Source organism: Vitis riparia, chromosome 14, assembly GCF_004353265.1.
Source record: "Vitis riparia cultivar Riparia Gloire de Montpellier isolate 1030 chromosome 14, EGFV_Vit.rip_1.0, whole genome shotgun sequence".
NCBI lineage: Eukaryota > Viridiplantae > Streptophyta > Magnoliopsida > Vitales > Vitaceae > Vitis > Vitis riparia.
In genome coordinates, this window is record NC_048444.1 from 20,315,184 (window position 1) to 20,330,662 (window position 15,479).

Consider the following 15,479-nt stretch of genomic DNA (forward strand, 5'->3'; position numbering starts at 1 on the left):
AATGTTATGAATTTTTAAAAATAGTTTTTTTTCTGTTTTTAAAAATAAAAATCTATTTTTAAAAACTCTACCAAACAAGCTCTTATTTTCTAAAAAACTATTCTCTATTTTATTTTATAAATAATAAATATTGATTATAGTTCTTTTATTTCAATGATTTGAAAAGAATTACAATATCTTGTAAATCTTGGACATAACTTTTTTTTAATTGGAAAAATAATTTTAAATTTAAAATAAGTTTATTATGTTATGCCAAAGAAATAAAAAGACAGAAAAATAGGACTTGTTTGGTAACTAGTTTTGAAAACGATTATGAAAAAATAGTTTTTAAAGACCATTCTATGATGTTTTGTAAAATAAAAGTCTATTTAAAAATCTAAAATTTTTTTAAACATATTTTTAATATTTTAAATATGTTTTAAAAACAATTTTTTTATGTCCATAACTTTATTTTTAATTATTATATATGTTTATATAATTATTATTTAAAACAGTTCTCAAAAAATAACTGAAAATAAATAAAAGAAGTTTTATGAAAATACCCTATTTTTTTATTTTCTAAAAATAGAAATTAGAAAAAAAAAAAAAAAGTTTCGGTGTTTTTTAGTTTTTTTGTTCTAAGAAATTGATAAGTGTTCTTCAAAATAGTTGCAAGGCCATGTACAAGTATCTACTTCTAGATGCTCCCTGTGTTTTCTTGTGCTTTTAGCCTTTTATAACCCTCTTTTGTCTGCAAAATGGTGGCGATTATGAAGAGGAAAATTCGAAGGCCTTCTTCTCCTCCTCCTCCTCCTCCTCCTCTTGGTTCCGGTACAGGGATGCTTTCTCTTCCTCCTCCATTCTTGGCTTCATCACATAATACATTTCATTCCAAACCCCTTCATTTCAATACCCTCGATGAAGCCCTCTCCACGTTTAGTCGGATGCTTCATAAGCAACCTCCTCCCTCCACTGTTGATTTTAATCGACTTTTGACCTCCATTGCTAAAACGAAACACCACTCCACTCTGCTTTCTCTTTCTCGCCAAATGGATTCTTTTGGAATTCCCCCCGATGTTTACACTCTCGCCATTGTCATTAACTCTTTCTGCCACTTGAATCGGGTGGATTTCGCTTTCTCCGTTTTAGCCAAAATCCTCAAACTTGGCCATCAACCCGACGCTACGACCTTCACCACTCTGATTAGGGGGCTGTGTGTTGAGGGTAAAATTGGTGAAGCCCTCCACTTGTTTGATAAAATGATTGGGGAAGGTTTTCAGCCCAACGTAGTTACATATGGAACTCTGATAAATGGATTATGCAAAGTGGGTAACACTAGTGCAGCTATCAGGTTACTTAGAAGCATGGAACAAGGAAATTGTCAGCCTAACGTAGTCGTCTTTAGCACCCTCATTGATAGCCTTTGTAAGGATAGACAAGTAACCGAGGCTTTCAACATTTTCTCTGAGATGATCACTAAAGGCATTTCACCTAATATTGTTACTTACAACTCATTAATTCATGGTCTATGCAAGTTATGTGAGTGGAAACTTGTGACAACACTGATGAACGAAATGGTAGATAGCAAGATAATGCCAGATGTATTTACTCTTAATACAGTGGTGGATGCACTCTGTAAAGAAGGAATGGTTGCTGAAGCACATGATGTAGTCGACATGATGATTCAAAGAGGTGTGGAGCCTAATGTAGTCACCTACAATGCATTGATGGATGGACACTGTTTGCGAAATGAAGTGGATGAGGCGGTCAAAGTATTTGATACAATGGTTCATAAGGGCTGTGTGCCTAATGTTATCAGCTATAACACCTTGATCAATGGTTATTGCAAGATTCAAAGCGTAGATAAGGCCATGTATCTCTTTGAAGAAATGTGTCGACAAGAATTGATTCCTAACACTGTGACTTACAACACCCTTATACATGGTTTATGCCATGTGGGAAGACTCCAGGATGCAATATCACTTTTTCATGAGATGGTAGCTCATGGTCAAATTCCTGATCTTGTCACTTATCGCACTTTATCGGACTATCTATGCAAAAATCGTCATCTTGATAAAGCTATGGCTTTGCTGAAAGCTATTGAAGGTAGTAATTGGGATCCTGATATACAAATTTATACTACTATCCTTGATGGCATGTGTAGGGCTGGTGAACTTGAAGATGCAAGGGATCTCTTTTCCAATCTCTCCTCCAAAGGATTGCAGCCTAATGTTTGGACTTATAATATTATGATCCATGGGCTTTGTAAACAAGGGTTATTAGCTGAGGCAAGTAAGTTATTTAGTGAAATGAATAAGAATGGCTGCTCACCAAATGATTGCACTTATAATTTGATTACTCGAGGATTTTTAAGGAATAATGAGGCATTGAGAGCTATTGAACTTCTTGAAGAAATGCTTGCAAGGGGATTTTCTGTTGATGTATCCACAACCACATTGTTAGTGGGAATGTTATCTGATGATGGATTGGATCAATCTGTAAAGCAAATTCTATGCAAGTATGTGCAGTAAAGAGTTATAATATTCATCAACTCTAAACATGGAATTCTTGGAGGATCCCACTCTTCTTTGTAGCTGTTTATGGCTTTTGATTGTATCAACAAGTTTTTGCAAGCAAACGAGTTCAATTGATCAAAAGATCATGTTGCTACAGGAGATTGATCTATCAAGCAAGAGTTGAATTTCTGTTATTTTTGTGTGTTTACTTGCCATTGGTAGTTACTCCTTTTGAGCCCAAGTTGATTGGATAAAGGGAATAGATCCACTCTTTCTCTACCTTTTACTTGCTTCTTCTCTCAGTTCAATTGAATTGCTTATGGTGGACAACATGCTATTAATGCCAAATATCCTGAGGCCAACTGGGAAATAGATTAGGGTTGTACCAATTATTTCTGCTATAGCATTACTAGGATTGGATTATAGGAGTAGGTCGGCCTTCATAATCTATTTTATATTTTGTAAAGTCTTTTGCACATTAGAGATTGTTTACTTGTAATTTGACTGAATCACTTTCAAAGATTGCAATGTAGTTTTAGTTGCTCCACTTAATTTTGCATAACATTAGAAGTGGGTAGATTTTCTCGAGACAGCCACAAATATACAACCTTCCATTGATGCTATTTATGTTTGGTCATGTTTTAATCAGTGCATTGTTTACTTGTATTTTAACTGAATCACTTTCAAAGAATGCAATGTAGTTTTAGTTGCTCCACCTAATTGAGCCTTAACATTTTTTTTTTGATAGGTTAATTGAGCCTAACATTAGAAATGGGTAGATTTTCTTGAGACGGCTACAAACATACGACCTTCCATTGATGCTATTTATGTTTGGTCATGTAATCAGTGCATAATTTAGACATTATTTGGATTTGATTTGCAGGAATCATAAGTTGGATATCTTGGCCTTAGTTCATTATATTTATAACTAGTTGAGTCCTATGATAGTTGTCTCTCACTGCTCTCTATAGTAGTTGCTATAGTAGGAAGTCTATTGTGGAACATGCCAATTGACCTTGGTCTGGTTCAGGACTGTTTCTTGAGGATGGTAAGTTTGTTTTATTTTGCGCATGCCAATATTCTTGCAATAGATGTTTTTCTGGAACTTCTGAAGTTGGGCAAACATGTATAATGGAGAGGGGGGAGTGTGGTGAGGAACATCTGAAGCTCTTTTCGATATCTAAATTTTTAATATTATTTGTTGTGTTGGCTGCAATATGAGGAGATTCTGCAAGAGTTTAAGGTTGATTACAAGTGAAGAATAGGAGATCTAGTATTTGGAAATGATGATAAATTAAAGACTATGCTTCTTGTTTTCTGTTAGGATTGTCATTCTTTATGAGAGGAACTTGGGAGAAACGCTCCTGTTTCAAGTCTGGATGGAAGCACCTTCAGAAAAATTGATGGTGACAGTGTGAGGAACTGAGCATGAAATGGACTTTTCATGAGGAGTTGCAGGTGCATTGTATTTGATTCAATAATTCCAGATACAGTTTGCTGCCTCTTGTTCGGTTTCTAATCGTTCTCTTTTAATTCTTAGAGTGTTTCTTAAAGCTAGGAGATTGAAGGTGTGGGGTTGTTTTCGGTTTCTACATCATTCTCCAAATTCTGGGAATGTTTGGTTGCCCAGAAAATAGAGGAAAGTAATGCTAAAACATGCATGTTTGACCTGTCATTTGGGTGGGGTAGAACTCCAGAAAATGATATCAGAATTTCCTCTACAACGGGAGTCACTCCATGGACCCATTCCTCTATAATAAAATAGAGCTGGTGGGTTTCATTAGTTAGTGGTCTTGAGTATTATGATCTTTTTCTTACTTGGTGGGTTTCAAATTCCTTGTTGTTTGGTTGACTTAAAAATTCAGGAATATGATCCAATGGTGGGAGATAAAGCTATAAAAGGGGTAGTTACGAGAGTTAAAACCAATGTTTTCATAATCGGATCGATCATTAAATTAGAAAAGTTACCGATTCACGGTTCATTGGTCGAACTGGTGATTTCATAAATATATAATTTATATATTATTTAAAAAATAAAATTTTATTTGAAAATCATAAAATTATTTAAAATTATAATATTTTCATTAATTTAAATTAAAATGGGAGAATTATATTTTGGGGGTAGATGACCCCCAAATTAACAAAAGGTCTATATAACTCTTCAAATTGAGTTAAAGGATATGAAATAGTAACGGACAAATATACCCTTTAAGAACACATATAAAATATTTTATAAAATTAAGTTAAATAATTTTTTTTCAAAAATACTAAATTAAATAAAATTTTTTTTCAAAAATATTAAATTAAATTAAAGTATTTTAAAAAATATTAAATTAAATATTTTTTTTAAATATTAAATTAAATAAATTTATTTTTAAAAAATATTAAATTAAATAAAAATATTTTAAAAAATATTAAATTACATAAAAATATTTTTTAAAAATATTAAATTAAATAAAAGTATTTTTCAAAAATATTAATTTTTTTTTTCAAAATCAACAAAGGGCATTTTTAAAAATACTGAAGGATGATATCCTTCAACTCAATTTCCATACTTTCATTGGGTCTTGGGCTCAATTTGAAGAGTTACATGGACCTTTTGTTAATTTGGGGGCCCATCTACTCCCAAAACATAATTCTCCCAATTAAAATTACAAGTATTAAAAATCATAAAGTTAAAAAATAAATAAATGTATAATAAAATAAATAATAATGGATATGAATTAATAAGTAATAAGGTAAATCAAAAAAAAAATCTGGAAATGAAATGGGAAAATGGGACGCGTTGCGCTGGAGGTGGGAAGGGGGAAGAGGGTTAGTGTCACAGTAGCAATGGGGGTGGGGGGGAGGGGAGGTGGAGGTGGAGGTGCACACAAATGGAAAAAGAAGGAGAAGAGGGGGGCAGTATCGCAGTAGGAAGGTGGGGGAGGAGCGCGGCTAAGGCGTGCCAATGACGACAGTGGGCGGCTAGTGCTGGAGTAGGGGCAGTCGCGGGGGGGGGGGGGGGGGGGGGGTGTTTGAAAAGAAACCTTTTATACTCCGCAAAACGACATTGTTTTGATGCTTCTGGCATCAAAACGTTCGCCAATCGGACCGGCGGTTCACCCGATCCGATTCCAGTTCAACCATCCACCGATTCAATTCACCGGACCGGAATCATGATTGGCCAGCGGTCGAACTGGTCCAGTTTTTAAAACCATGGTTAAAACAGAGTCATCATGGCTAGTTTTGGTCCAAAGATTTAAGGCATTATTTGCATCATTTAAGGAGTCTCAAACTAAATAGTTTTAAAATTTTCAATACTTCAACTCTCACTTGATTTAAACTCTGTTTGGCTATTATTAGGATTTGATTTGCTGTAACCATAAGTTGGAGACCTTGTCTTTAATTCTTTGTTAAGCTCATAATAAGCTAGTGATGTTCATGGGTGGAACATATGAAAATTGCCTCCTCTTATTTGACACAATAAATAAATCCAATGCTGAAACATACAGATTATTGGTGAGTAAATTGGGGGACACTTGGTTCTTACTTGAGGAGTATAAGCCTTCTTCAAGAAAGGCATTGTGCCTGTTGCAGTGAGCCTGCATTTCCAGTGAGTGCGGCAAAAGCTTGCTTCAAACCAAATCATTTGGATGTGAGGCTGCTGAACTTAAGCTCTCCTTATCAGGTGCTGTTGAACACAGTCATGATGGCCTGAAAAAGAGATGATAAATACCTTCTGGATCAGTTGGAGCTGCTCAACTGGGAAGTAATCACATTGATTCTTTTTATAAGACATCTGTGGAAAATTGGGACATGACGGATCAAGCTCTTTCTTGAAGCTTTAGGCCATAGCGTTGTGTTGTAATCAACTTGTCTAGTTTAACTTCACCAACAAACAGGGAACAGATTTTTCATATACATTGTTAGTGCCTATCTCTAGTTTAAAATTGAAAGTTGATGAAACATTCTATACTTGAACCATAGTCAACCTTATTTCTTTGTCTTTCTTCAAGCTAGAGCAGGGTCCACATTTGATTCTTTTTAACTATTACAGAGAAGAAAGAAGCTACTGTATCCAGTACACTTTTGCTTTAAATGATCTCATAGAAATTTTTTCCACCTGGATGAAACCTTCATCCAATAGACTAGACAACAGAAAGGTTGCTCCGTTGGGAACTTGAGGCTAGTCAGCATAATTATAAGCCTTGATTTAGGTCTATGATTTGCTTATTCAAAGCCATGAGGTTAGGTAATGCTATAAAAGCCATTGTTGAAGGCATTACAGAAGTTAACAGTTCAGGATGGAACTCTGATAGAAAAGAAAAAAACATCGATCAGGATGGAACAGATCAAAGGCCAAAGGGGATTTTCTACTTCACTAAGTGGGTTGACTTCAAGTTTTAGGGCATGTGGAGGACTATCCACTTGAAGGAAGGAGATTTTCATTCTTACTGGTCGCTTCATAATGAAGGCAATTTCCATTGGTTTTCTAGCTTTCCTAATGGTTTGGTAGATAAAGTAGAGGCAGTTACACTTGAAGACTTTGGGGGGCAATTTTTAGAGCGGTCAGGCAATTGGCCCGGGGTGCTTTCAGCTTGTTTGTTTGGTTTCTAGTTTTTTGAAGAACTCCTTGTTCTTCCTTTCTCATACCCCTCTTTCTTGTTTTGTTCTATATCTATATATTAGACTTCCAATCAAAACAAATCTTTAATTTGTGTTCATACACTTGCATTTGTTCTATACTTGTACTATGTGGTTGGGAAAGAAAGGACAAATAATTAGTCTCATGAGATGTGTCTAAGCATTAAATATTGAGACTTTTAAGATGTGTAACCATTCATTCTATTTTTGGATGAAGTATGGTTTAATTAGTTGCTGTGAACAGTGATGGAGGTAATCACAAAAAGATGTTTCAAAAAGAAAGTTTATGATTATCTTAGGCAATCATATTTTACTAAAATCATTCTATTTTTAATAATTTCTTAAACAATCTTGACAATTCATTGTTTATTTTAGAATTTTTACGTTCTTTCTAGTGTATTGAAGGTGTTGTTATTAGTATTATTGACTAGAGTAAAGAGGTGGATAACATGTGACCCAAGTATTGTTATTGTCATTAACTTATTATTATTGTTATAGTTGTCATTCCAATGATGAAGAATCTGGGTGTGAAAAGAAGGGGTAAAAAACAGAGAAAGGAGCAACTACTTATAGAGGAAATCCTCACAAGATGGCTCTAAGTGTTCACCATGCTTCATGGCCTGTAATTTTAGCCAGTTAACGAAAAACTTATCTATAATTATTCATTGATGAATTAATGTCTACTGCACTACAATGCAACCAAGTGAGCACAAACCTAAGAACAAACTGCTTCAAGCAACACCAGTGGTAGTAACCAATGAATCATTGCTCATACCATTTCTACAAGACAGACACCAATGGCAAATAAACATTTTTTTCAAACATAACAGAAATGGAATAAACTAGATCAATCTCTGGCAACATGATTTTTTGATAAATTAAACTCTTTTGCTTACAAAAAATTTGCTGATACAATCAAAAGTCTTTAACAACTACAAAGAAGAGTGGGATCCTCCAAGAATTCCATATTTGGAGTTGATGAATATCATTACTCTTTACTTAAAAAACCCATGTAGAATTTGTTTTACAGATTGATCCAATCCATCATCAGATAACATTTCCACTATTAAGGTCGTAGTGGATACATCAGCAGAAAATCCCTTTGCAAGCATTTCTTGAAGAAGTTGAGTTGCTCCAAATGTCTCATTACTTCGTAAAAATCCTCGGATAATTGTATTATAAATGCAACCATCCCTCGAGCAACCATTCTCATCCATTTTCCTAAATAACTTATTTGCCTCATCTAATAAACCTCTTTTACAAAGCCCATGAATCATAATATTATACGTCCGAACATCAGGCTGCAAACCCTTGGAGGAGAGATTGGAAAAGAGGTCCCTTGCAGCTTCAAGTTCACCAGCTCTACACATCCCATCAATGGCGATATTATAAACTAGTATATCGGCATCCAAATTACTACCTTCAATAGCTTTCAACAAAACCACTGCTTCTGCAAGGTGATGATTTTTGCATAGATAGTCCAGTAAAATACGGTATGTAACCAAATCTGGAATTTGGCCACTGGCTACCATCTCATGAAAAAGTGCTATTGCATGCTGGAGTCTTCCCACATGGCATAAGCCATGTATAAGAGTGTTGTAAGTCACGGTATCAGCTATCAATCCTTGCAGAGACATTTGTTCTAAGAGACCCATGGCCTTATCCATTCTTTGAATCTGACAATACCCATTGATCAAGATATTGTAGCTACGAACATTAGGCACACAGCCCTTACGAACCATCGTATCAAATACTTTAGCGGCCTCATCCATTTCGGATCGCAAACAGTGTCCATCCATCAATGCAATGTAGGTGACTACATCAGGCTCCACACCTCTCTTAATCATCATGTCAACCACATCATGTGCTATGGCGATCATTCCTTCTTTACGAGTGCATCCACCACTGTATTAAAGACAACTACATTTGGCATTATCTTGCTATTTACCATTTCATTAAGCAGTGTTGTGACATGTTTCCACTCACATAAATTACATAGAGCGTGAATTAATGAGTTGTAAGTAAAAATATCTGGTGAAATGCCTTTCGTGATCATCTCAGAGAAAAGGTTGAAAGCCTCCGTTACTTGTCTATCCTTACAAAGGCTATCAATGATGGTGTTATAAGCAATTACATTTGGCTGACAATTTTTTTGTACCATGCTCCTAAGTAACCTGATAGCGGCACTCGTGTTGCCCACTTTGCATAACCCATTCATCAGAGTTCCATACGTAACTACATCGGGTTGAAAACTTTCCCCAATCGTTTTATCAAACAGGTGGAGGGCTTCACCGATTTTACCCTCAACGCAGAGCCCCCTAATCAGAGTGTTAAAGGTTGTATTGTCGGGTTGACAACCAAGTTTGAGGAGTTTGGCTAAAACAGAGAAAGCGAAACCCAACCGACGCAAATGGCAGAAAGAGTTGATGAGGATGTTAAGAGTGTAAACATCCGGGGGAATTCCAAACGAATCCATTTGGGTAGAAAGAGAAAGCACAGTGGAGTAGTGTTTCATTTTAGCGATGGAGGCTAAAATTTTAGTGAAATCAACGGTAGAGGGAGGAGGATGCATATGAAGCATTCGATTAAATGAAGAGAGGGCATCATCCAGGGTATTAAAATGAGGGGATCTGGAATGTAAGCTGTTGTGTGACGAAGACAAGAATAGAGGAGGAAGAGAACGCATCTGTGTACCAGGAGGACGAGAAGAAGAAGAAGGCCTTATCACCATCGTCATCCTCATCATCTTCAGCTTGAGATTTCCTCCTAACTTCACACACTTCACACCCTCACCCCATTTTCGAGATAAAAGCAGGTAATAATATACAGAAAAGAAATTCCTACTTTTAGAATATATTTATAAGGTTTAAATATAAAAAAATAATAATAAAATGACTTATTTTTAATAATGGCCTAAGATTATTAAAGTAATGAATTCCAATACCATTTCTTTTAAGTTTTAACTACTTTATTATAAATATAATTTCACACCATCTATACACTCTCTTTGCCAATGTGAATTTACAACTCGTCTATACTAGAAATAGAAAATTATTTTTTAAAATTTAATTATTTTATGTTTTTATAGGTTGGTGAATAATTTTTAAAGAATAAGTAAAAGTTACTTTCATTGATTTTTAAAAAAATAAAAGGAAAATATGAAGAAATTAATAAATAAATAAAACATAAAATACAAACATGGTTTTTCTTTGAATTTCAAGTGTTGAATTTCTTTCAAACTCCCTAAACTTTTCATCAAGTAAATAAATTTTAAATCAAACTATATTTCATACATAAAATTTATTAATTTTTTAAAATAATTTAAAACTTAAAAATTAATTTAATTAATACTGAAAAGCTATGAATTTAATAACAATACAAAGTCATTAATTAAAATTCATTTTGAACAACTTGATTAGTTTCTTTATTTCTTATAATTGCATATTTACAATTTTTTTTTTCATAAGACAAATAAATTTCAAATCAAACAAGATTTAATGTGTTGAATTTATTAACAAGCTCAATAATTTTTTAAAATATTTGAAACTCAAATAGGAATTCTATTAATACTAAAAATTTATGAATAAAACTTGGTCTATGATGACTATATTGTTTCTCTTATGTAGAAAATTTTTCACTAAATAAATAACTTTCAAATTGGTTAATGTATTGGATTTAGTAGCAAGCATAGCAATTTTTAAAAATAACTTGAAACGTAAATAGAGATCCAATTAAGACTAGGAATTTATGGGTAAAAATTGATTTATAAGAACTTTATTATTTCTTTTTACATAGAATCATATATTTTCAATTCTTTTTTCACTAGATAAATAAATTTCAAGTTAAATAAAACTTAATATATTGGATTTATTAATTAGTCTAGTAGTTTCTAAAAATAATTAAAAAAAACTTAAAAAGTAACCAATTAATTATAGATTAAATCAAAACATTTTATAATACTCGGTTTGTAATTGAATGCTAAATGTGTGCATGTAATAAAAAAATTTGGCTCATGCTAAACAAAAAATTAAACTTTACTTTGTTTCAAAATTTATTTTAAATAAAATATTATTAATAATTATTATTTTTAAACTATTATTACTGGTTTTTAGTAAAAATAAAAATAAAAATCAATTATGATTTTAATATCCGTAGTTTTATAACATATACCAAAATAGTATTTTTTTTATTTATAAAAAAAATATAATTTATGATTTTATTATAATATTACAATTCATATTTTACCAAAAAACTATTTATTTTTTAAAATTTATTTATATTTACAAAACTATTTTCATTTTAATAAGACTTAAGTTAAGTTTAAATAATATTATATAAATTGAATTTACAATGTTTTTACAAAATTATAATAAAAAAATATTTTAGAAAACAATATATCCTAACAATTTTTTTTAATGTTTTTTAAATCAACTTACCCTACACCATTATGCATATAAAATACTAAAAATCGTTTTTTATTCTTTCAACTTAAAAACAATTTTTAAAAAAAATATAAAAAAAAAAGGGTCAAATAACCCTTAGTTTACAAATTAGTATAAATGTTTTTTTTTTTTTTTTTTTGGGGGGGGGGGGGGGGGGGGGGGGGGGTTTTGAATGATATATTTTAGAAATTGGTAAAAATAAGTTTGAGCTTATCGTCTCTTGAGTACCTCTTCATGAATTTTTAGAGTTTGCAAAGGACTCATAGATTCATCACACTGCTTGCATCCAAAGGCTCAGAGAACACACACAACAGCATTGACTCTTATAATAAGCAAAGCATCACCAACACCGTATCTCCTGATGGCCTCCTCCTCCTCCTCCTGTAAGTAATAACAATCATAATCAACACCCAAGTTGACTAATTGAAGCTAAATGAGAGTTACAGGTTCAGTATTCTCACTAAAATCAGCATGTCTTTTCCCCAGGCATCTGCTATATTAACAAAACAACCACACAGAGGATAAGTTGAGAAACAAGCTTTTACATATCTATACTTGGAATTGGATATTTCATTGAGCATGCCGAATATCTTTAATTGTGATCAAACTGTATATATTTCAAGACAAAAGGAAACTGAGCACACTGCTGCATTTCCTGTCATATACTTTAACTGCCTCATCCATTTCAGATCACAAACAGTGTCCATCCATCGATACAGTGTAGGTGACTACATTAAGCTTCACACCTCTTTGAATCATCATGTCAACTACACCAGGTGCTTTGGCAACCATTCTTCTTTATAGAGTGCATCCACAATTGTACTGAAGATTCATGCAATCAGCATTTTCTTGCTCTCTACCATTTCATTCAACAGTGTTGTGACATGTTTCCACTCACATAATTACACTATAAGAAAAAAGGTTAACCATGACGCTTTTTAAGTGTCAAGAAATACATTCGATGGCGCTTCCCCAAAACATCATCTATTAGCCTGTCATAATAAGTATTTGCCTACAATGACGCTTCTAGAAAGCGCCATTGAAAAGAACCTTGACGCTTAAAAAAGTGTCATTGTTAGTTATATCAAATTACATTGACACTTATATAAGTGTCATTGTTGAGTAGAAGAAACCTTGACACTTTCTATAAGTGCCATTGTTTAGCGGTTTCAAATATCAAATTATAATGACACTTCTAGAAAGCGCCATTGAAGAGAATTGTTCTCATTCCTTGACACTTAGTAAACACATCAAGGAAGATAATTGTTTAATTTAATAATTTTTTCACCTGCTATTGAAATAATGCACGCACATAAAAATAAAAAATAAAAAATTATGTACCAATGAAATTAGTTGTTGCACCTAATATTTCACTTGGTAATACATTTCCAAATTGCAATATTTAATCACAGATAGAGAACTTGTATGAGAAACACAAAAAAACTAAAAGATATTAAAATAACAACAAAAAAAAAGTCACAACTTTAATGTTTAGTCTCTTAACATGGTCCATTTTTTCTTTACATGCAACCCAATTATGCTTGGGTCTTCAACATACTGCTTCATGCTAGCTTATCCAACTATAAGGTTAATTTCCCAAAAAGATGACCTACATGCACAAAAAACTAAAATCAATTACAATTTCAGAAAAAGATATATAAGCAAAGGACAAATTAAAAAAGAAAAAAAAAAACCTTTAATTTATACATGCAACAACTAATAAGCATAATTGAAATTATAATCTTTATAAAAATTAATTTAGACTATTCAAACTTGCTTTCACTCTCTCTTCTCAATTTTTGCTTTTGAAAAATAAATGAAAATCATACTCATTAATATGTTATACAATTTATTTTTAAAATTATAACTCCCATTATATCTCATTTTTTTCTCTACCGAACAAATAATACAAAAGCTTTATGGACATAGGGAAATTCTTGAAAATAGATGAAAAGGTTTTCCTTTTTTAAGTTCATTTTATATTTATTTATTTATTTTATCAACTCTTTTAAACAGCCAAGTGATTGAAAAGCGGTCACTGGGCTTGATATGATATTTCCATGAAAACATGTAAGACCAAAAGTTTTTGTTTACAAGAATTTTCACCATTCAAGTGGATTAAATATATATATATATATACAAAATTCTTTTTCAAGCAATAAAAGGATTGAGTTGTAATGAAACTCCTTTTCAGCAATAAAAAAGACAAACCTAATGCACATATTGGTGAACATGTCAGAGACATACTGGGAAAGCAAGATCCAAAGAGAAAGGTGTTTTGAAAATGAAACATGAAAGTTAAAGAAAATAATTAATAATGATATTCCATGAAAGTTAAAAGTGGAAACATGTTGTAGGTTAACAAACACTGGCTAGAGGCTTCCCAAAATGAGAAATTAAAATAGGAAATACAAATAAAGAAACAATATAAGATATGTGTTTGACACAATTTCATGGTCGTGTCAAAACTCAAAAGCAGTTATAGACCAAAAAGTTCTCTATTAAAGAATGAGTCTTTGGTGACTTCAGGTTATAAATAGGCTTCATAAGATAAGTCACCTATCAAATGAATAAAAACTTTTACAAGATGGCTATAAAACCAGCCATGTTTAGGGTGCAAACTGTCGGCAACCAATTTTATTACACTAATGGACCAGTTAAGGAATAAAGGTCCTTTACTCATGAACTGATATTATATATGCAAGTATAGTTAGCAAATACCATTTGGCTTCATTGTGTGGTGATGGGTGTCAGTTTTCTCATTGGTTGGGATATCTTAGGTCAAGCCTCATTTTATTAAAAACTCATTGGCAGCTTATAGAGAAGAAAATGAAGACAATTCTAGTCCAACTATGCTACGTATTTTTTGGTATATTTAGAAGGAGCAGAATGATAGAGTCTTTGAAAGAGGAAAAGTCAATTATGATGAAGCTTAAAGATGTCTTCCTAAAGTTATTTTGGCAATTGTAAAATTCTTAAGGGAAAGACATTTGTCTTTTCTTGATTTTATAGATAGGATGGAAGAAAGTTGATTCTTGTTTAGGCACTTTAAATTATGCTATTTTTTCTTTTTCATTTCTTTATGGTCCTAATTGGATGGACCATTGTGTACTCTGCATGTGCTCAATTTCCTTCTTTTAGCAATCTAATCTAATCTAATTTGGTCTTGACCAAGGCTTTGATTTGTAAACAATATCAGAATTTTAAATGACTAAACTACTTCTTTAATCCTCCATTGGAGGTTTATAAATGGACATGACATTAAACTAAAAAAATTCCTTGAAACTAAAAAGAAGAAGAATTTGTTAAGATATTAAACCGAATTACAATGAAACATTATGCTATTTATTATTACACAGGTAAATTTCTTTCACAACAGATTTGTCACGTTAAAAAAGAAAAAAAGAAAAAAAAGTACTTCATTATGTAACACTTACCCAAGATAAAAGCTACAACAAACAACCAAGCAAGCACAAGCAAAACTCTAGCCATGATAAAAAGTAGAAACATCAAAATGCATTGACAAGAATAAATGTAGATATAAGAGATCTTACAAGACAATACATATGAGAAGCTTTAGCTGCTTGACATTGGGCTTCTCTTCTTGTTCTATCAATTCCTTCACCAATTTTATCTCCTACAAACCAAACCTACGAAAAGGAAAAACAAATGAACTAAGTGAAGATAATAAGGTCATTGAGTGAATCATAAGTACTCTTCCTAACAACCTAATCAGTCCATAAATAAAATAGATAAGTCAACAAGGAATGTATGCTTTCAAGATCAAGGTAAATAAGCTAACAAAGAGATATTTTAGGTAAGAACAATCAAATAAGAAAGTCTCAATTTACATAACAGCAGTTCACTTGACTAGGAAATATTTTGTATATATTACAATATTCCCTTCATGATATTA

At 32.4% G+C, this 15,479-nt stretch overlaps 2 protein-coding genes across 2 annotated transcripts; one reads left to right on the forward strand and one right to left on the reverse strand.

Moving 5' to 3' along the window:
- The first annotated feature begins 709 nt into the window (after window positions 1-709).
- LOC117929961 (putative pentatricopeptide repeat-containing protein At1g12700, mitochondrial) lies at window positions 710-2,682 on the forward strand. Its single transcript, XM_034850407.1, has one exon. The coding sequence runs from the start codon at window positions 738-740 to the stop codon at window positions 2,508-2,510; it is 1,773 nt and encodes a 590-aa protein (XP_034706298.1). The 5' UTR covers window positions 710-737; the 3' UTR covers window positions 2,511-2,682.
- Window positions 2,683-7,974: 5,292 nt separating this feature from the next.
- LOC117930970 (putative pentatricopeptide repeat-containing protein At1g12700, mitochondrial) lies at window positions 7,975-9,902 on the reverse strand. The gene is given in 2 exon segments (XM_034851794.1): window positions 7,975-9,012; window positions 9,015-9,902. Coding segments are annotated over 2 exon segments (1,749 nt in total). The 5' UTR covers window positions 9,868-9,902; the 3' UTR covers window positions 7,975-8,116.
- Window positions 9,903-15,479: the final 5,577 nt, after the last annotated feature.

Bases quoted from the DNA above. Each gene is read 5' to 3' on its own strand.
- LOC117929961 (XM_034850407.1), top strand. From the start codon at position 738: ATGGTGGCGATTATGAAGAGGAAAATTCGAAGGCCTTCTTCTCCTCCT.